Source organism: Canis aureus, chromosome 27 (assembly GCF_053574225.1).
Source record: "Canis aureus isolate CA01 chromosome 27, VMU_Caureus_v.1.0, whole genome shotgun sequence".
In the NCBI taxonomy this organism is placed as follows: Eukaryota; Metazoa; Chordata; class Mammalia; order Carnivora; family Canidae; genus Canis; species Canis aureus.
Genome location: NC_135637.1, coordinates 11,936,233 through 11,956,404, shown reverse-complemented (window position 1 = coordinate 11,956,404; position 20,172 = coordinate 11,936,233). Strand labels below are relative to the sequence as shown.

The window sequence follows — 20,172 nt, the reverse complement described above, 5'->3', positions numbered from 1 at the left end:
GGTATTTGTCGTTTCTAATGGCTGAGTAATATTCCATTGTATACATAAACCACATCTTCTTTATCCAGTCATCTTTTTTTTTTTTTTAATTAATTATTTATTTATTTATGATAGTCACAGAGAGAGAGAGAATGAGGCAGAGACACAGGCAGAGGGAGAAGCAGGCTCCATGCACCGGGAGCCCGATGTGGGATCCGATCCTGGGTCTCCAGGATCGCGCCCTGGGCCAAAGGCAGGCGCCAAACCGCTACGCCACCCAGGGATCCCTATCCAGTCATCTTTTGATGGACACCGAGGCTCCTTCCACAGTTTGGCTATTGTGGACATTGCTGCTAGAAACATCGGGGTGCAGGTGTCCCGGTGTTTCATTGCATCTGAATCTTTGGGGTAAATCCCCAACAGTGCAATTGCTGGGTCGTAGGGCAGGTCTATTTTTAATTCTTTGAGGAACCTCCACACAGTTTTCCAGAGTGGCTGCACCAGTTCACATTCCCACCAACAGTGTAAGAGGGTTCCCTTTTCTCCACATCCTCTCCAACATTTGTGGTTTCCTGCCTTGTTAATTTTCCCCATTCTCCCTGGTGTGAGGTGGTATCTCATTGTGGTTTTGATTTGTATTTCCCTAATGGCAAGTGATGCAGAGCATTTCCTCATGTGCATGTTGGCCATGTCTATGTCTTCCTCTGTGAGATTTCTCTTCATGTCTTTTGCCCATTTCATGATTGGATTGTTTGTTTCTTTGGTGTTGAGTTTAATAAGTTCTTTATAGATTTTGGAAACTAGCCCTTTATCTGATATGTCATTTGCAAATATCTTCTCCCATTCTGTAGGTTGTCTTTTAGTTTTGTTGACTGTATCCTTTGCTGTGCAAAAGCTTCTTATCTTGATGAAGTCCTAATAGTTCATTTTTGCTTTTGTTTCTTTTGCCTTCGTGGATGTATCTTGCAAGAAGTTACTGTGGCCAAGTTCAAAAAGGGTGTTGCCTGTGGTCTCCTCTAGGATTTTGATGGAATCTTGTCTCACATTTAGATCTTTCATCCATTTTGAGTTTATCTTTGTGTATGGTAAAAGAGAGTGGTCTATTTTCATTCTTCTGCATGTGGATGTCCAATTTTCCCAGCACCATTTATTGAAGAGACTGTCTTTCTTTCAATGGATAGTCTTTCCTCCTTTATCGAATATTAGTTGATCATAAAGTTGAGGGGCCACTTCTGGGTTCTCTATTCTGTTCCATTGATCTATGTGTCTGTTTTTGTGCCAGTACCACACTGTCTTGATGACCACAGCTTTGTAGTACAACCTAAAATCTAAACTATTTTTTACACTGAGATGTAGGCAGCCCAGGTGGCTCAGTGGTTTAGCGCCACCTTCGGCCTGGGTGTGATCCTAGAGACCTCCCTGCATGGAGCCTGCTTCCTCCTCTGCCTGTGTGTGTGTGTGTGTGTGTGTTTGTGATGAATAATTAAATCTTTAAAAAAATAAATAAACTAAGATGTAATCCACATACCATAATATTTACCCTTTAAAGTGTACAGTTCAATTTTTTTTGTATATTCACCACTATCTAATTCCAGAACATTTTCATTACCCCAAAAAGAAACTTCACACCCATTAACAGTCACTTCCCATTCCCACACATCCCAGCCACTGGCAACCATCAATCTGCTTTCTGCCTCTATGAGTTTGCCTATTCTAGACATTTCATATAGAATCATACAACATGTGGTCTTTGGGGACTGGTTTCTTTAATTTAGCGTCATATTTCCGAGGGTCATCCATACCCAGATATGTGTCATTACTTCACTCCTTTTTATGGCTAAATAGTTCCTAAACGACTTCCTTAGCCCCATTTCTCTTTATTCCTCATTCAAACTCTAAGGCTTAAATGCACTGAACTACTTGTTCTTCTCCAATCCCACTCTGCATTTGTTTAGTTTCTATTTCTTCCGCTCGGAATGGCTATCGCCCTCTTCCTCAGACCTCTCTCTCCTACAAATGTCACCTCTTCGTGAAGTGCCCTGACTGTTCTCCCATCCCAATGGGTCCCATTTCTTCTCCCCATGGTCCTTTCTTATTTCAATCGATAAAGCTTATTTTTTCTATATATTTACTTACCTTTAACTGTCCTGCTCTACTGTGATTGCCATGAAGGCACCAACATTTTCTTAACTTTATCCCACAGCCTTAGATGTAACAAGTGCTCATCAAGTATTTGCTAACTTGCATGTCATTGTTATCACCCAGTGGTTCTAAACTGGGGGCAATTTTGTTCCCCAGGGAACATTTAGCAATATCTGGAGACATTTTTGGCTGTCCTAAGGGGTAAGGTGTGCTACTGGCACCTACTTAGTAGAGGTAGGTACCATCCCTGGTAGAGGCCAGGGATGCTGCTAAGCTCCCTCCAATGCACAGAACATCCCCTCAAATAAAAAATTACCTGGACTCAAATGTCAATAGTGCCAGGGTTGTGAAACGTTGCCATAAACTAATTAGTGCTCCTTTTGAATAGGTTAGCAAAAAGAAATGAGGAGAGATCAGTATACCACTCTGGCAGAAAAATCTTATTAGGGATTTTTTTTTTTCTTTTTTTAGGAGCTGGGGGTGACTCCAGTGCAAAGCTCTTTCCTAATGCCACAGAGATGCCCTGGGAGCACAGATGGTATTTTCACCACTTGTTCGCCTTTGAGAGTGACAACTGACCTCCCAGGAATCTTTGAAGTGCTAGGAATGTAATTCTGTTAAGGAAGAAAACTCTTACGGCTTTTTAAATCTACCAAAATGTCAAAAGTGAATTGTGCTTCTAGGGAAGGGCAGGGGAAGGTTGTTTTTTGTTTTTGTTTTTGTTTTTGTTTTTGTTTTTTTTTTTAAAGTGCTCTCTTCTGACTTCCCTCGCGATGGTGAAACTTTTCAGATCTGTCTCTGGAATAAATGATTCAAGGGAACCTGAGGAGCTCTCGCCTCTCCTTTCCAAAAACTGCTAGGGAGCTTTAAGAAAGGATTCTGTTCACATGGTGCTCTGGTGAGCAAGTCATTTTGCAGGAAACTCAAGGCACCGGTATCATTTACCTGAAAACAGCTAGCCCCCTCAGAGCAGCAGAGGTTACCAGCTTCAGAGTCATATCCTATGTTCCTGCTCACCTCATCCGACCGGTTCTTGTGAGTGACACGGAAATTAGATAATATATGCCCTGAAAATGAAAGGTAGGAGCAGTCTGAAGAAGTGTGATGAGGCAAGGAATAGAGGTTAACATGCTATTTTAAAAAGTTTGTCCTTGGGGTAGAATTACCTGACAGCCTGGCTGGGATTTGGTAGTGGTGTGTGCCCGAAAGAACAACCTTTAGCACAGCTGGCATAGACATAAATGCCAAGCAGAGGATCCACAAGGCTCCACCCCCTCTTCTGGGCGTGCTCCAATTCCTGTGGCTCATAAAAAATAGCAAGGTGTGAGTGTCATCTTGGAATCGCCACAGCTTTTTTTTTTTTTTTCTTTATATTTATTTATGATAGTCACACACAGAGAGAGAGAGAGAGGCAGAGACATAGGCAGAGGGAGAAGCAGGCTCCATGCACCGGGAGCCCAATGTGGGATTCGATCCTGGGTCTCCAGGATCGCGCCCTGGGCCAAAGGCAGGCGCCAAACCGCTACACCACCCAGGGATCCCTGGAATCGCCACAGCTTTTATCCAGTAAATGAACTTTTTCTTAGTCTCCATATTTGACAAAATGCCACTCACTATGCAAAGTCATTTATTCAGTCCAATTTTTATGAAAACCCTTAAGGGCAGAAACCTATAGAGTACTTGGCACACTGTGAAACAGGGAAGTGTTTAATGATGACAGTGATTAGAGTAATGGAACAATGTACTTTGAGTGAATGTTTGGCAGGACTTTAGCTATATTAAGAAAGGTATAAAAAAGAATCATTTGAAGAATGAAATGGGAATCCCCAGAGTAACTACACTTCTCTCAAAAGTGAACTAAAAAAGGACCAATCCTTTGGGGTGACAAATATTTAGGTTTTAATAAAACTAAAAATTATTCCAAATTGGATCACTTACCTCAAACTCTCAATTTTCTTTTATTTGTAACTACCCTTCATTCAATAAATATGATTTTTAAAATATTATCTATGGTTCCTATTCAGTTTTTCCTTCTTTTATTCAACATGCATTTTTCAAACTCCTGTACTATGTGCCAGGTAGTACGCTGGATTCTAATAATACAAAGGCAAATGATTCTTGCCCTTGGGCAATTTAGGATCTAGTGAACTATTCATTCATTCTCTCATCCATTTACTTTAAGTATTTACTGTGTGCCCATACATTCTGGGGATACAACAATAAATAATATAGGACCCTGAGATAATAAAATTACATTCTAGTAAGTAAAAGGAAGAGCAAGAGCAAAGGCCCTGAAGCATCTGTGAGCATGTCTAGAGCCCTGTTACTGAAGGGGACATGGAACCAAATGGGATGGAGAGATACACAGTAGCTAGAATATGTATAGCCCCACCAGGCATGGTATGTAATCTGTACATTCATACACGCATACAAACATATTACACGTATTTGGTGAACTAATCTTTCCATTAGACTACAAACTCCCCATTAAATTATTTAGGATAAAAAATTAATTAGGAGAGAAAGTAATTAATTTCAGAGAAAGTGAGTTAATAATAATAATAAAGATCTGGAGAAGGCTACTGTGGATGTCTTTGTGGGATGGACTGAGAGCTTAACAAAAAAAGTAAAGGAACTGCTTTTCTTGCCAGGAGCTGTCCTTCTGAAGAGAAGAGTTGGCAGCTATGGAAGGAGAGAGGAAGGGTCCTCATCTTTGCAAGTCTTTGGCACTGCATAACCTATCTGGGCATCCAAGCCAGAGGTCAGAAGACTGGCATAGACAGGTGGACCCCCCCAAAAATCAAGATTTGGGGCAAAGAAATTTGGGGTCTGGAATTTTTTATTCCCAAACTGGCAGAACCATTTGCAAAGTCTGAAACACTTCTTTCTATATGGCATATCTATAGTGGCTATTTCTGTATCTCTATCACTATCCCCCTGGTCACCCCCAGTCTAATATGGAGAGTAATATTTCCTTGAATCTTCCTAAATAATATACAAGACGGCTCTTCTTTCCAGATATCCGCCTCTAAACCCTTCCAATATATAAATTCTGGAGATGTCACTAGAGATGTGTACTTCTGGGATCCCTGGGTAGCACAGTGGTTTAGCACCTGCCTTTGGCCCAGGGCGCGATCCTGGAGACCCAGGATCAGGTCCCATGTCGGGCTTCCTGTGTGGAGCCTGCTTCTCTCTCTGCCTGTGTCTCTGCCTCTCTTTCTGTGTGTCTCTCATGAATTAAAAAAAAAAAAAAAAGAGATGTGTACTTCAGTTTCTTAATGTATGTACTACAGAGTAATACTACATGACTTGACCCTGGTTTCTTTTGGGTTTTCCTTTGAAGGGATGGTGGCGTTATTTAAAACAATAGCCTTTAGAATATATGGTTAAAACAGGAAGGAAACTTTCAAACAGCCCACCTGTAATTCACAATAATTTAATTTTAGGTCCCGCGTCTCGGTGAGTCCCCCTAGGTCCGGGATGCTAGGCAGTGAAGTAAACAGCAACTACAACTCCCAGGAGACATCGCGTCCACACCCTCTGCGCAAGCTCAGCCTCGGAGACAGCAAAAGGCACCGAGCCCGAGGGGGCGTGGCTTGGAACACGCCGTGGGCGGGGCCGTGGGCGGGGCCGTGGAGGGGGCGGTGCTACCGGCGCGGCCCGGAACACGCTAGTGGAGCGGAAGATGGCGGCGGCAGCGGTGGCTGCAGCCGGGATCCCAGTTGGGCTTAGGCGGAGGAGCCGCAGGCTCTGACCTCGCTCTGGCTCCGGTGCGCGCGGCGGAGCGTGTGCGAGGCCCCGCGCGTCGGGCAGGGGCGGCGGCGGCGACTGTGCGCCGCCCTGAGGAGCGCCCCGGCAGCGGCGCTGCTGCGGCTGAGGAGAGAGCCGGCTCCGGGCCTCCGCGTCCTCCTGCTCCCCGGGCCCCCCGCCTCCTCGGGGGGGCGGCGGCGGCGATGTTCTCGGTCCTCTCGTACGGGCGGCTGGTGGCCCGCGCCGTGCTCGGCGGCCTCTCGCAGACCGACCCCAGGGCCGGTGGTGGCGGCGGCGGTGACTACGGGCTGGTGACGGCCGGCTGCGGCTTCGGTAAAGACTTCCGTAAGGGCCTTCTCAAGAAGGGCGCGTGCTACGGGGACGACGCGTGCTTCGTGGCCCGGCACCGCTCGGCAGACGTGCTCGGTGAGTCCCCGGCCCGGGGCCCCCCGCCCCAGCCCCGGATCCGCCTCCTGGAGACTCCCCTGCTCCGGGCTTCACGAGTTCTTCTCCTGTTCCTCCGGGCGGTGAGAGGAGCCCGAGAGCCAGTAGTAGCTGTAGGGAGGGAGCGCTTACTATGTGCCAGGCGCCGTGCCAAGCGTTCCAAGGTGCGTTTTCCTTTGGAACAACCCCCATTTTAGAGATGAGGAAATTGAGCTGCAGAGCGGTCGAGCTCTGTGCTCAAGGTCACACAGCCTGACAATGTGACCAGTTTGTCCGAGTCCAAAACCGCACTGTTAGTCACTTGGCAGTGCCAGTCCCGACGACCTCGTCCCTTCCCCCGGAGACACCTGCAGGCTCCTAACCTCGCTCCTGTTCCCTCCCCGCCTCCTCCCTCAGCGTGCCCCGGAGATCTCTGACTCTTCGCGTGCTCCTGACGCCACAGCCTGGCCACAGGCTGCAGGATCCAGAGCGGACTGACTGTCGTGAGCCCCAGACAGCCCAGCCGCATTCTTTTGCCGCCTCGATGGTGCCCAGGTCTCCATCCTTTTCGGAGTCTCGCAGGCGGTGGCGCTGGCCTGGTGAAAAAAACACTCGCAGTGTAGTTTCCCAAACTGCTCTTGCCCACTTGAGGTCACTTGGGGTGGAAGGGAGTCTCCTTGACCCAAAATAGAATGGTCGAACCTTCTTCAAATTGCAGCCAAGAAAGCCTTGAGGATTGGTGAAAGCATTTTCAGGCCACAGGTGCTTCCAAAGGCCTGCCTATTCCTGTTACACCTTTGAGGCTGGGAGACTAGCGTTAAGAGCTTATAAAAAGGGCTAAATATAATTCACAAGCAATCAGAAAGTTTATCATAATGTACCTCTTTGGAGACAATGTGTATGCTATAGAATCATATGTCATTAAATCTTCTTTAATGAGTAAAGCACTTTCTTTGAAATTGAAGGACATGCTGTCATTGAACTTGGGTTCAAATGTCACTTTGGTTTCGCTTCTCAGATAAGGTTGAGTTTTTGATTACTTTAAATTTCATGGGCTGAGGCACAGTTTGGCATTGGAACAAATGGTCCTGTAACTTTTTATGACAATCATTATTTTTTAATTTGATCCCAGAATAACTGCCTATTATCTTTGTTTCTACTACATTGTAGTGTTTGTGAACATGGTACTGGAAAGGTTGTTCTCAGTTTAATTTATGAATGACCCCATTACCTGTGTTGAAAAATCATTTAGCTTCTAGGCGAGACTCTTGATGTTAACTCTAAGAGGGTGGGGTAGGATTCCTTAGGTGAAGGAGCTTGTAGATAGAAATCATACAAATCCATTTTGAAGTCAGCTTGACCCTGACTCAGTATCTTTTTTAAAGGGCTGTCAGTAGCTGTCTTTTTCCATTACATTTAGAGGCTTCGTTTGATGAGCTTGTGACCTGTGCTGCTTTTTCAGATTGCAGTCAGTACAACAGGATAGGTGATAATGAACCACTAACATTACCCCTTATAAATCTGTGTGCTGGCTTTTGTGAAAGAGTTGCAGTTTGGTGATTTGGGGACATTTTAATGAGTCAAATCTCTATGCTTAAGCTTAATTTTTTAAAAAGTTTTTTTTAAGGGACGCCTGGGTGGCTCAGTGGTTGAGCGTCTGCCTTTGGCTCAGGGCGTGATCCCTGGTCCCAGGATCGAGTCCCACATCAGGCTCCCTGCAAGGAGCCTGCTTCTCCCTCTGTCTGTCTCTGCCTCTCTCTATGGTTCTCTCACGAATAAATAAAATCTTTTTTAAAAAGTGTTTTTTTAAGCCTTTATTTATTTGACAGAGCAAAAAAGAGCAGACAAGCAGAGGGAGCAGCAGGCAGAGGTAGAAGCAGGCTCCCCACCAAGCAGGGAGCCCGATATGGGGATGTGGGACTCCATCCCAGGACCATGGTATCATGACCTCAGCTGAAAACTGATGCTTAACTGACTGAGCCACCCACATGCCCCCTTAATTTTAAAATATTTGAAGGCTACCTTTTAGTGAAGTGGGATATTTATAAGGATATGGGGAATTTTGGTCAAACCCATTTTGAAAAAAGTATAAATGTACCATCTTGGCAGTAACCCTGCCAAATTTGATCCTCAGCTTTACAGCCTGGCTCTGTGGTATGTGGTGTTGGGCAAAAGCCTCTCAGCTCTTTTTCCTCAACTAGGCTAGAGGATGAAGGGAGTGGACTACCAGACCCTTAGGGACTTATGATCATTAAATGATCATAAGTTTTAAAACAACCATATCCTTTTTTTTTTCTTTTTTTTTCACCTGAAATAACAGGCATTACCTCCTATCTTATTCACATGGGTACCTTCAGTATATTTCTCCTGTTTTATATTTGGTGCTAAACCAGTGGTTCTTAACTTTTCTTGGTTCATGGCCTCTGAGGATTTTTGACTGCCCAAGGGCTCTCTTTCCAGAAAAATGTGCATAGAGACAAAAATTTTGCGTAGGCATTCAGGGACTTCACTGACTCCACATCTGTGTACCACTTAGAGGTCCATCCACAGGGACTAGATCAGGAACTGCAGCTCCGTAACCCCTCCAAAAGGAATGCTGCCAGGCATAACCAGGCAGGCATTGCTTATGTGACCTAGGGATGGTCTTTGGCCTTATTTGACAAAGAACCATTTTGAGAGAAAGAGAGAATGAGTGTATGAGTGTGTTTGGTATACAAATCAGGAGAGAGAGGTTCTCTAGGACTGTCCTGTTTTGGAGGAGCTCTTCCAGAAAGCCATCTTGGGGAGCCACCTGAAACCGCTTCTGAGTAGGCCTCATTTGATCTTTGGCTTCCACAAGCCACTTTGTGTGATGGTGACTTGTATTTTATTGATACTATCTCATCACAAGTAGGTCTGATTATTTCTTACCATGAAGGAGGTGAGGCATCTCAGCAAGTCTTTAATAATGTATTTTCTCTGGAAGTTGGAGTTGTAAACTGAAAAGCATTAAAAGACTATGTTGAATAATATGTTGAACCTCAGAGCTTTGAACCTTCTAGTACTACAGATTCATTTTCTTTGGGTTGACACTGTTGCTATATATATGTGCAACTCACTGTGTTCATCTGCAACTCCTTGACTGGAATAAAAGCTGTTTCTTTTTGTATTAGAAAAAGCTGTTTTATTTCTTTAATTTATAATTCATCTGTTTTAGTAGTATACAGTGACTAAAAGTACTTGGTGCTTTACAACATTTTTGTAGAGTCCCCACTGGATTTCTTTTAGGAAAAACCAACTATGGTGGGTGTGGTGAGACATAGGAACCAATCCTATCCCCTGGAAAATTGGCAAAGGTCATTTCTCTTTATTAGGTCCAACAGGAGTAAACCAATACCAGCAGGAACTATGAACTGTGTGCACTTTTCTTTTTTCTTCATTGTGCTTAATCCTGAGTTCTCTCATTACTCTATATGGCATAGATGCCTAAGTACACAAAAATATGAGAGCTGCCTAGTGCGCAATTGCTAGGCCTCCCACAGCCCTAAGCTGCTTAACAATAGAATCAAATATTAGAAACCTTGGAGTCCAATGAAAAAATGGAGGCCTACAGAGGGTCAAATGATTCTGCTAAGGTTATTCCACTAGTTAATGGCAGAACTAGGACTAGCACCAAGACTGCCCATTACAGTCCACTTTCCGTTGTATCACTAGTTAAGTTTTCTTGATAAGATAGGTGAATTCAAAACCAGTCTCTTCAGGTACTGTTTGTTCTTCTAATGCTTTTCCCGCTTAAGGGTGTGTGTATGTGTATTTACAACGTCTATGTTCACACTATGACTCATAATTAAAACGCAACAAAAACTCCTGCATACTAAACCACAGTTTACTGAAACCACTTCTTTAAAAAATAACAGCATGGTCTATGCCATGTAAAATTTGACCTCTGAGTAGAGTTGTAAAGTAATTCTTATAACTGCAGGATGTTTATTGAAGCTTGATTTAACTTGAAACCTTAAAGAGAAGTGAAAACAATTTCATATTCTAGTCTTTGAATATGATATTGATTGTGGCTAAGATTTTTGAAGTATTTTTGTGAGTAATGCCAATCTTAAAAGTAGTCTTGGGACGCCTGGGTGGCTCAGCGGTTTAGCGCCACCTTCCGCCCAGGGTGTGATCCTGGAGACTCGGGATCGAGTCCCACGTCGGGCTCCCTCCATGAGCCTGCTTCTCCCTCTGCCTCTGTCCCTGCCTCTGTCTCTGGGTCTCTCATGAATAAATAAATAAAATCTTAAAAAAAAAAAAGTAGTTATCTTGAGGTATAAGGATTACATGAGCAATGTAAGGATCAAAAGTTTATTTAGGAAGTGAATAGATTAGGTAGAATTTTATGTTTTCCAAGTCATAATTTTAATATATTTGATAGGACCTCAGTATCTGAAAGTGAGTTATCCTTTTAGTAACAAAGTAGTAATCTTGAGAGAGAGTGCATGTGTGCTAATTTAAGCCTTTGAAGAAGACATTTTTGGAGCTCCCTCAGCTAGATTTTAAACCATGTCAGGAAACTAGTCTCATTATTATATAGTCATAATTTTCTGAAAATTTAACCTGATCTATCTCTTGACAGCAGACATGACCCTGATTGAATTTTTAAAAATTGAGATAATAGAATTCATCTGCCATAACATTTCCTTTTTGAAGTAAAAAAAAATTTGGTAGCATTTACTACATTCACAGGGTTGTGCAACTACCATCACGGAGTAGTTCCAGAGCATATTCATCACCACAGAAGAAACCCCCCTATGCTTTAGCAGTCATTCCTCAATCTCCCCTCCCTCAACATCTGGCAACAGAAAGTGTAGGCTGACTATAGATTTGCCTCTTCTGGACATTTCATATAAATGTAATCATACAAAATGTGGTCTTTCTGTCTTTTTTCATTTAGTATAGTTTCAAGATCCAACCACATTATAGTTTGAAGTATCAGTGTTCCTTTTTATGGCTGAATAATATTCCATTGTATGGATATACCATATTTTGTTTATCCATTCATCTGTTAATGGACATTGGGTTGTTTCCACTTTTTAGCTGTTGTAAATAATCCTGCTGTGACACATTCAGGTACAGGCTTTTGTGTGAGCATATATTTTTCATTCCCTTGGGTATATACCTAGAAATGGAACTGTTGGGGCTTATTGTAACTATAACTTTTTGAGGAATATAGTCGTTGTTTATATAATTATTTTTTATATACTTGTAATAAAATTATTTTATCCAAGGGAAAATATTTTTTAAAAGGCACCAATCAAATGTAAGTTCTAAGATTAATAAATACTTTAAATATGCCTGTTTGCATAGTCTATGTGCTTTCAAGAGAAAATTGTGGAATATTAAGGAAATGGAGAGTTGTGGGTTTAGTAAAAGAGCTTTCTAGGACTCTTAGAAACAGCAGGGCTTAAGAAGCCATTGACCAAAAAGAAAAAAAAGCCACAGATTTGACTAGTTGCTGTCTGACTTTCCTGGGTGTTCCGTCATTGTGTAATAAGTAAGATTACAAGGTTGAAGGATAGAAGAATTTTGCTGTTTGTTTTTTAAATTCTTGCTCTGATACTTTTCTCATTTTGCTATACAGATATATTGTACTTTTTATAAGGCTCTTATAAGGCACATTACTTTTAGTTATTTCCTCATTTGTTATATTGTCAAAACTACTTTCCTTTGTTCAGTATTTAATATAGAGATTCTCAAGCTTAGTTTTCAATTTTCCTAACTTTCAGCCTTTCTCAATGTATTCATCTTTTTTTTTTTTTTTTAAGATTTTATTTATTTATTCATGAGAGAAAAAGAGAGAGAGAGAGAGGCAGAGACACAGGCCGAGGGAGAAGCAGGCTCCAGGTAGGAAGCCCGACATGGGACTCGATTCCGGGTCTCCAGGATCACACCCTGGGCTGAAGGCGGCGCCAAACCACTGAGCCACCTGGGCTGCCCTGTGTTCATCTTTTTAAAGGATTTTGGATGAATCTTTTTTATAGAACAAGTAATTGAATTTTGAATTATTGTTTATACTTTTTAGAAAATATATTTTTGTTAAAAAGTCTTAAATTTAAAAAAAGTTTTAAATTGCAGCAGAAGGTAAAATGCATATGTTAGCTGGTTATGGTGGGGTTTTTTGGGGGGCAGAAAGGGCTGGATCAAAGGAAGCTGTTCCCTGAACTTTAACACTGCTTTATGAAACTGGACAATACATGACTTGAATAGTTGCAACAGTATCCAAATGGAGTTTGTACTCATGTGTGACTCAAAAAGCACTATACTCAGGCTACAGTATTTGACTTAACAACGGTGTCCTTTGAGTAAACGCTTATGTCAGGTTCAAGCTAAATGTCAGATGCATTTTATGTAGGTCCCCATGCCTTTTAGAGAGGCCTTACTTGGGACTTTAGGTTCAGAATTTTCAGGAAAATGCTTTAGAAAATTAACAGTATTTTCTTTCTAAAGAAGTTTGACTTTTCTTTTCTTTCTTTTTTTTTTTTTTTTTTGAAGTTTGACTTTTCAAATGAGAAGTTCTAGTTAGTTGAAAACAGTGTGCCTTGTGAGTTTGCCTTTCAAAAATAGTGTTAGCTTTTGGTCTCATTTTAAGAAGTGATGCCCTGGATCCTATTTTTTGTCATTAGTAATAAAATTTAGTGATCTATCTTGTTTAGGAGTTATCAAATATTTTAAAAATAAAGTAGTTTTCTATCTTCTTGAAAGCAAAGATCATTTCCCTACTATTAAACGATGCACACAATTTACAGAATTGCATCATAAATCAAGACTTTTTGCAAAAGCTGACTCACTGTAGAGGGCTATAGGCTGATAATACATACTTAATCATTTAAAATTGATTTAGCAGGTGGCACAGCTCTTTCAATTTAATTTAAATTTCTGAAGAAGAAAAGATGCTCAGTTCTTTTGAATATGGTCCCAAATAGGACTTTGGGTGGATTGAGAGGTGGGATACAGAGCTTTTCCTTAAAGAATAAAAAGTACTTCACTCTGTTTTTCCTAAGCATTTATTCAATATTTTGACACAAAATATGATTCATCTTATCAGTGCTTTATGTATAGTGCTTTAAATTTTAGTGTTTTTGGTGTTTTGCATTATTTAATCTTTTAACTATGAATAGCTGCTTTTATCTCCACTTAATTTGCATCTGTTTCCTTACCTGTAAAGTTGACTCATCAATAAGGTCAATACAGCTAGTATCATAGCTGGGACTTGTACCTAGGTTACTTCTTCTGTGTTTAATGCTTTTAAGTAAATGTTTTTGTTTTGTGCTTATAAAAGTAACACATGTTCATAAAAGCACAGTATAAAATCCCTGTAACTCATAACTGAGCTAAAGTCAGTGTGGTTTCCGCCAGCTTTTGTGTATATACAATTGTATGTATACATACTATTAAGTTATGTTAACATGTATATTCTGCTCTGTAATGTTACTTTTATGTAATGTAAATTGAGCATAACTGCATCCTATTTTTCTGCATGTATATAGCCCATAATTTGTATAATAACCAATCCTCTATTTTTAGTTCTTTGATTATTTCCAGTTTTCTTTTATTTAAGTAATATCTACACCCAATGTGGGACTCGAACTCACAACCCCCAAGATCAAGAATCACAAGCTTTATGGACTGAGTCAGCCAGGCACCCCAATTTCTAGTTTTCTGTTTTGAGTAACATTAAAGTGAATGAATATCTCTGCATTCTGAATATTTCATTAGAATAAATTCCTTGACGAGTTCTTGAGTCAAAGGCTATAAACATTTGCAAGGTCTCTGATATGAATATTAGCATAGGTCCCTCTAGAAAGGTTATGCTAATTTATACGTGTCCAATTGTAATGAACCTACTCTCATCAAAAGCTTATTGTTGATCTTGAGTCTGACACATTTAACAATTTATAAATTTACTAGGTTCTTAAATAGTTGTTTTTGTGGTGAATAAGTTTGGTGAATAGTTCTAGAATTGATTGAATTGTTGGTATGAATCCCACGGACTACAAAATGACTGCAAAAACTTTGCCAGAGACTACAAAAGTGACTTACTACAAAGAGTGCTTTCTGTTGAAAGACCCAGTATTATTTTGACTCAGGCCAATTCCAACACATTTTTGTACCAATTTTTCTTCTACTCATTAACAGACTATTTTGAAAAGAAAGAGAATTTCTTTGTGTGTATGTGTGCTGCTATGACTATACATTTTGATCTTTCAAGGATGTTATCATGGGGAAGTTTTTTGACTTACCAGAATTAGTCTATGCTGTCATTTGATGTAAATGAAAAAGATTAGCTGTGCTGAATGAGGCAAACAAAAAGTGCTTCTCTTTTCACATCAATGTTTGGATAGCAGTTTTGGATAAGAAAATAGATGTGAGCTATTTGCGTAAGAGCTAGAAAACTGTTCATGGCCTCTAAATTGACCACTAATTGATAATTTGGTCTTCAGTGTTTCTATGAAATGAAGTCTAAACAAGGATGTCTTATGCATACATTGTATTTAAAAATTCACTTCTCTTGGTTCTTGAGCAGCAGCTTTGATCTTACAGTTGCTTGTCTTGTTCATGTATACACTAAATTCACTGAACAATGGTCTTTGCATAACAAAGTTATTGTTTTGTGAATACATTCTATGTATACGTATTAATCTATTTACAGATTATTTGAATTCAGTGAAGTAAGTTAATACTAATCCATAGCCATCTTTTATTCTTTTATCAGAATTTCAGATTGAAAAATGGCTGGCTGTACTTTGTTAGTTAGGTTTATTAGTTAATTAGACTTTGGTTAGTTAGGCTTAAAGAAGAAACATTCTCTAACATTTTAGGTGGTTAGAACTAAAGTAAAAGGACGTGGGGCAGTATTTTTACTCTCTGAATCATTATTGAAACGTCTCTGAAAACTTTGATGGTGTAATAAGAAGAAAGGGAAATTTGAGAAGGCTGAAATGGAGCCTTTGCTTCAAAATTAGTATCTGGAATAAATGTATTGTTGTGTGTGAAAAGTAAGGCATAGTTGTACGGTAACCTTTATTTTATAGTTTCTAAAACAGATTCCCTTTTTTTGCAGTATGACACAGAATCCCAGAATCTTAGATCTTAGAAAAAGGAACTCTTGAGAGAATTTGTCCTCCTGCCCCTTATTTCACAGATGAGAAAACTAAAGCTTAGAGAAGTGATTTGGCCAGTGTCCTACAACCAGGTAGTGGCAAAGAAAATTGGGAGTGGTGTCATCCCCTGACTCCTTTTCAGGGTTCTTTCCATCAGACTTTCTTACAACGGTCTGTGAGAGGAGCGTCTTGTAGCTAGCTCCAACCCGGGGCACACCACCTTCTGTAACTCTAAGGTGAAATACTGGGTTCATTCTCTTTTTGGAGTTCTCAGGTGAAAATTCGTACACCAGAGAGTGCTGGTATTCTAACTTTTCAATACAATCAACTGAATTCATTGTTTACTGGTTGTTTCCTCTAAGTCCCTAACAGGTGCTGTGGAGAAGACCAAGAACAAAACAGACTAAAGTCCTGAAGTCTGGCAGGGAAGGCCACAGGAACACTATAAGGAATACACACACATTAGGTATTATGAAAGCATGGAGATAGGCCTCAATAGATGGGTTTTTCAGTAATTGAGAAAGGTGAGAAGAATGGTAAAGCTCTCTAGATTGAGGGATCAGCAGACACAGATTCTCCAAACTACGGCTCTTTGGCTAGAGAGTAGTTTGGGCTGGCTGAGTGGGTTCGAGAGGGCAGTTGAGAATTGTTAGAAAATAGGTTGAGGACCAAATCATTAAAGGTCACAATTGCCATGTTAAATAACTGGGTTTCATTTTGGGGTTTTTTGTTTTTGTTTTTGTTTTTAGGAAGCTATAGATGTTTTTGCTTTTGTTTTGCTTTTGGTTTGGTGGTTTTTGAAGAAACACCACATTCAAATGGTACAGAATTCAGAAGGTATTCTAAATTTAAAAGGGTACAGAGTGAAAATTCTCTCTCTTGTCTTCTAGCTGCAAAGTTCCTCTCCCAGAAAGAAACCCATAGTATCAGTTTCTGGTGTATCCTTCCAGAGAATATTTTTACATATACAAGTAAAAACAGTGTAAATAATACATGGAAAGTATTTGATTAAAGAGTAACATGGATATAGCAATCTTATAAAAGCAAAAGAGAAAGAAAAAAGAAAATGATACAGAGAACGTAATGGGAGAACAGGAAGCAAAAGACCAGATAGAAAGCTATTGAAATAGTCTGAGCTAGAAAAGGCTTAAACTAAGTAGTTGGGCTTCAGAAACATTGCAGACATAGAATCAATAGGACTTAGTGATAATTGGACGAAGAGGGTGAAAGAGAAAAGATGAAGTTGATTTTGAGGTTTTGCATCAGGAAACTTCCTTAAGTTTCTAGCCTACAAGTGTGGGTGGGCTGAGGCCATTAATCAGGTTAGAATATGCAAGAGAAGGATCAATTTGAGAATGGGGCAACAGGAGATTGCTTGGTGGGAGAGGCATTTCAGAGGCAGCATCATCTAACTCATGGAATGCTGAAGTCCATCTGGCCTTTACTGAATTCTGAGTGCTCAGCAGTGATTCTCATTAGACTCACCTGTGCAGTTTGGTGTTCTGTACTTTGCTGGGAGGCCCGGGCCCACCTTGGACATACTGACTCAGGAGGAGGGGCTTGGGTAATCTCTGTGTGTGGCAAGAATTGAGAACTTTTGTGCCAGGTACTAGGTCAGCCCAGAGATGAAAAAGATAGTTGGTTGGCAATGTGAAAGAGACTCAGCCCTGAAGGGGAGTCACATTATAGAGAGGGAGAAAGGAGACAGGAAAGTTGTGATAGAGGTGCTATAATTATTGTAGATATCTAAGGAAATGGTTTAGGCCAATTTATTTATCACTAGTTGCTATAGGATTCTCCATTTAAAATAAGGAATATCTAAGTCTGAACCCTGGCACATAGGAGGCAGCAGGCACTTAAGGGACACTTTAAATAAGGTTACTTCAGAGTCACTTCTGGAAAAAGAAAACTGATTTCTTCAAAGTGCAGGTGGATCTATTTTTCCTTGTGTGTTTTTTAGAGACATAAATTTGGGGCAGCCCGGGTGGCTCAGCGGTTTAGCGCCGCCTTCAGCCCAGGGTGTGATCCTGGAAACCCGGGATCGAGTCCCACGTCAGGCTCCCTGCATGGAGCCTGCTTCTCCCTCTGCCTGTGTGTCTCTCTCTCCCTGTCTCTCTCTCTCTCTCTCTCTCTCTCTCTGTGTGTGTGTCTCTCGTGAGTAAATTAATAAAATCTTTAAAAAAGAGAGACATAAGTTTGTCCCTTAGTTACTGTTAAATGTTTAATGAGATGTTGAATGGTGGTGGATGTGTGATGGGAAGAGCTGAATGGACCACTCATCTTTTACACGTTATCTGTGAGTGAGAATTGTCTTTTGGTTGTGACCACAGAATAGTGTTTGTAAACTACAAACACTGATCAAAGATTGTTTTTTTCTGATTGCTACAGACTACACTGTTTTATATGCTGTTATTTAGTCTTTCTTTTTAAAGATTTTATTTATTTATTCATGAGAGACACAGAGAGAGAGAGAGAGAGGTAAAGACACAGGCAGAGAGAGAAGCAGGCTCCATGCAGGGAGCCCGACGTGGGACTCGATTCCTCATCTCCAGGATCAGGCCCTGGGCTGATGGAGGTGCTAAACCGCTGAGCCACCTGGGCTGCCCTTATTTAGTCTTTCTTAAAGAAAAACATAACTCTTACTACATGTGGGCTGGTTGCTGAGCATGGGGCAGGCACTCTAACACAGTATCCCTGTTCCTCACATCAGCCCTGTGATATCCATTACTATACCCTTTTACAGGGGAAGATACTAAAGCTCAGAGAGTTAGCTACCTAGGGACACTCTTGGTGCACTTCATTCTAGTCCAGGAGCTGCAGTTTGTTTGTTTGGTTTTTGTTTTGTTTATTGATTCATGAGAGACACAAAGAGAGAGGCAGAGACATAGAGGGAGAAGCAGGCTCCTTTCAGGGAGTCTAATGTGGGACTCGATCCGGGGATTGGTGTCCTGCCCTGAGCCAAAGGCAGACGCTCAACTGCTGAGCCACCCAGGCGTCACTGGAGCTGCAGTTTGAATCCAGATCTGACTCCAAAGCCCTTGCCTAGTGTATATATACACTGCTTTTCAAGTCAAATGACCATTTAAAACTTGGTTTTATTGATGTGATCTAAATTTACTGAATCTGAGTAGTACTTTGACTTAGCTATTCCTAGGCTAATAGTTGAGCAAAGCCCCTTCATTAAACCAAATAAAGGCCTCAGTTGAACTAGTTCAGTGGGCCATAGGGACTTGAGTGGCTTCAGGGCCAGCCCTTTCCTTCTGGGGAACTCCTTTATGCCTGAACTCCTGCAGTACATCATTTGGACTGATTGCTGGTTGGAGGTTCCTGGCAGGAATGTAATAGGCATTTACCTGGAGGTCAGGTTTCTCTGCTCTTAGAGCTGTAACCTCACCTTTTATTATTGTACTATATCCATATTAGTCAGAATCTTAAGGAACTGCCCAAATTGCCTCTATCCTCAGCCTTCTCCCTCATTACTCATGTTTTCATCCTTAAGGCTCATATAAGGTACTTTTCTCCATGAATACTTTTCCTGATTCCTTTAGCTAGATATAAGAAGATGATCTTGTTACTGTAGTTTTTATTGATGCATATTTAGAGCCATTTATCGTAAACCTCTCCAAACCTCTTTCCCCTACCACAGTTACTACTGCTTGATTTTAAGCTCCAGGAGCAGGAACTTTTATTATATGTAAATCCCTTTAGCTGTTTTTCAGTACAGTGTCATGCATATAGAAAAGGTTCAGTAAACTGTGTTGAATAACTTTCATATTGAATATAAGTATAAATAAATCCTAACTGGATTTATTTAGTTTTTATAATCCCTTCCATAAAGGTAACATACATACTCATTATTGAAAAATGGGAAATGTGGAAAATAAAAAGAAGAAAAAACCTGGTCCTACCACTCAGTAATCATTAATTAAATTAACAGCATGTAGGGAAAAAATATAATTAGTATTTAGAAAATAAAGGACAGTTCTCCACTTGGCAGGCTTATTCAAGAAATTGTGTTCTCGTTTTTAAAAAAAAGAGTGTCTGTGCCAGGGGTACATTTGACTCTTAACCTCTCCCAGAGGGTGGTATTTTAGTGAAGGCCAGCTTTTATTTTTATAGAGGGATGAGAAAAGCAGGGGAGTAAATAGTACCCTCTTTGGGGTTAGGTCAAGGATATATAGCTTAATTGTCATAAATATTAGGTTAACCTTCAAGACCAGAATTCTAGATCTAATCTTATAAACAGAAGGCAAAATTCTCCCTTAGCCTAAAGGGCCAGTATAAGTAGGTACACATCAGATAGCTAGACTTTAATTGCTGTTATTTTCTTACTTAAATGTTAAATTATTAGGTGTTCTATAACATTTTCTAATATCTAGAAACTAACAGGAGCCCCGGCTTTAATAGAAGCACTTAATTCTATAACACACCAAGGACTTGCCCATACTGTCCATAATTCACAATAAGTGTAAGCCCATGATTTACCTGTTGTTTCCTTCTGTTCAGAAAGCATTGCTAACAGCATTTAGCATTTGAGGAAGATACTGTTGCAGCTCAGAAAGGAGTGAAGTGACTTTTTCTATGACTTCACCTTCAACTCTTCAGTTTATGTGGTGATAAGGTATGATTCCTACCCAAGTCTATCAAGGTCTCCAGGCCACATTGAGCCAGATGTTCCAATTTAAGTGTTTGGTATTTAAACAGAACTAAAGTTAGAGGAAGAACGTTTTTATTTTAAAAAGGTTGG

At 40.6% G+C, this 20,172-nt stretch overlaps 1 protein-coding gene and 1 long non-coding RNA gene across 3 annotated transcripts in view; one reads left to right on the top strand and one right to left on the bottom strand.

Annotated features, from left to right (window-relative positions):
* Positions 1–645: 645 nt before the first annotated feature.
* LOC144299841 (uncharacterized) lies at positions 646–7,110 on the bottom strand. Its single transcript, XR_013366508.1, has 3 exons — positions 5,541–7,110; positions 3,288–3,418; positions 646–3,188 (listed from the first exon to the last, which is right to left on the bottom strand). It is a non-coding gene; the product is annotated as an uncharacterized LOC144299841 (long non-coding RNA).
* Positions 5,793–20,172, top strand: part of PPTC7 (protein phosphatase targeting COQ7) — a 38,214-nt gene continuing 23,834 nt past the window's right edge. Inside the window, exon 1 of one of the 2 annotated variants that reach the window (XR_013366507.1) lies at positions 5,793–6,297. Coding sequence is in view for 1 of the 2 variants with exons in the window: in XM_077875588.1 (XP_077731714.1) it covers positions 6,075–6,297 (223 nt within the window). In the remaining variant the exon portion in view is untranslated. The remainder of the gene's footprint in view (positions 6,298–20,172) is intronic. The other variant, XM_077875588.1, reaches the window with a different exon arrangement.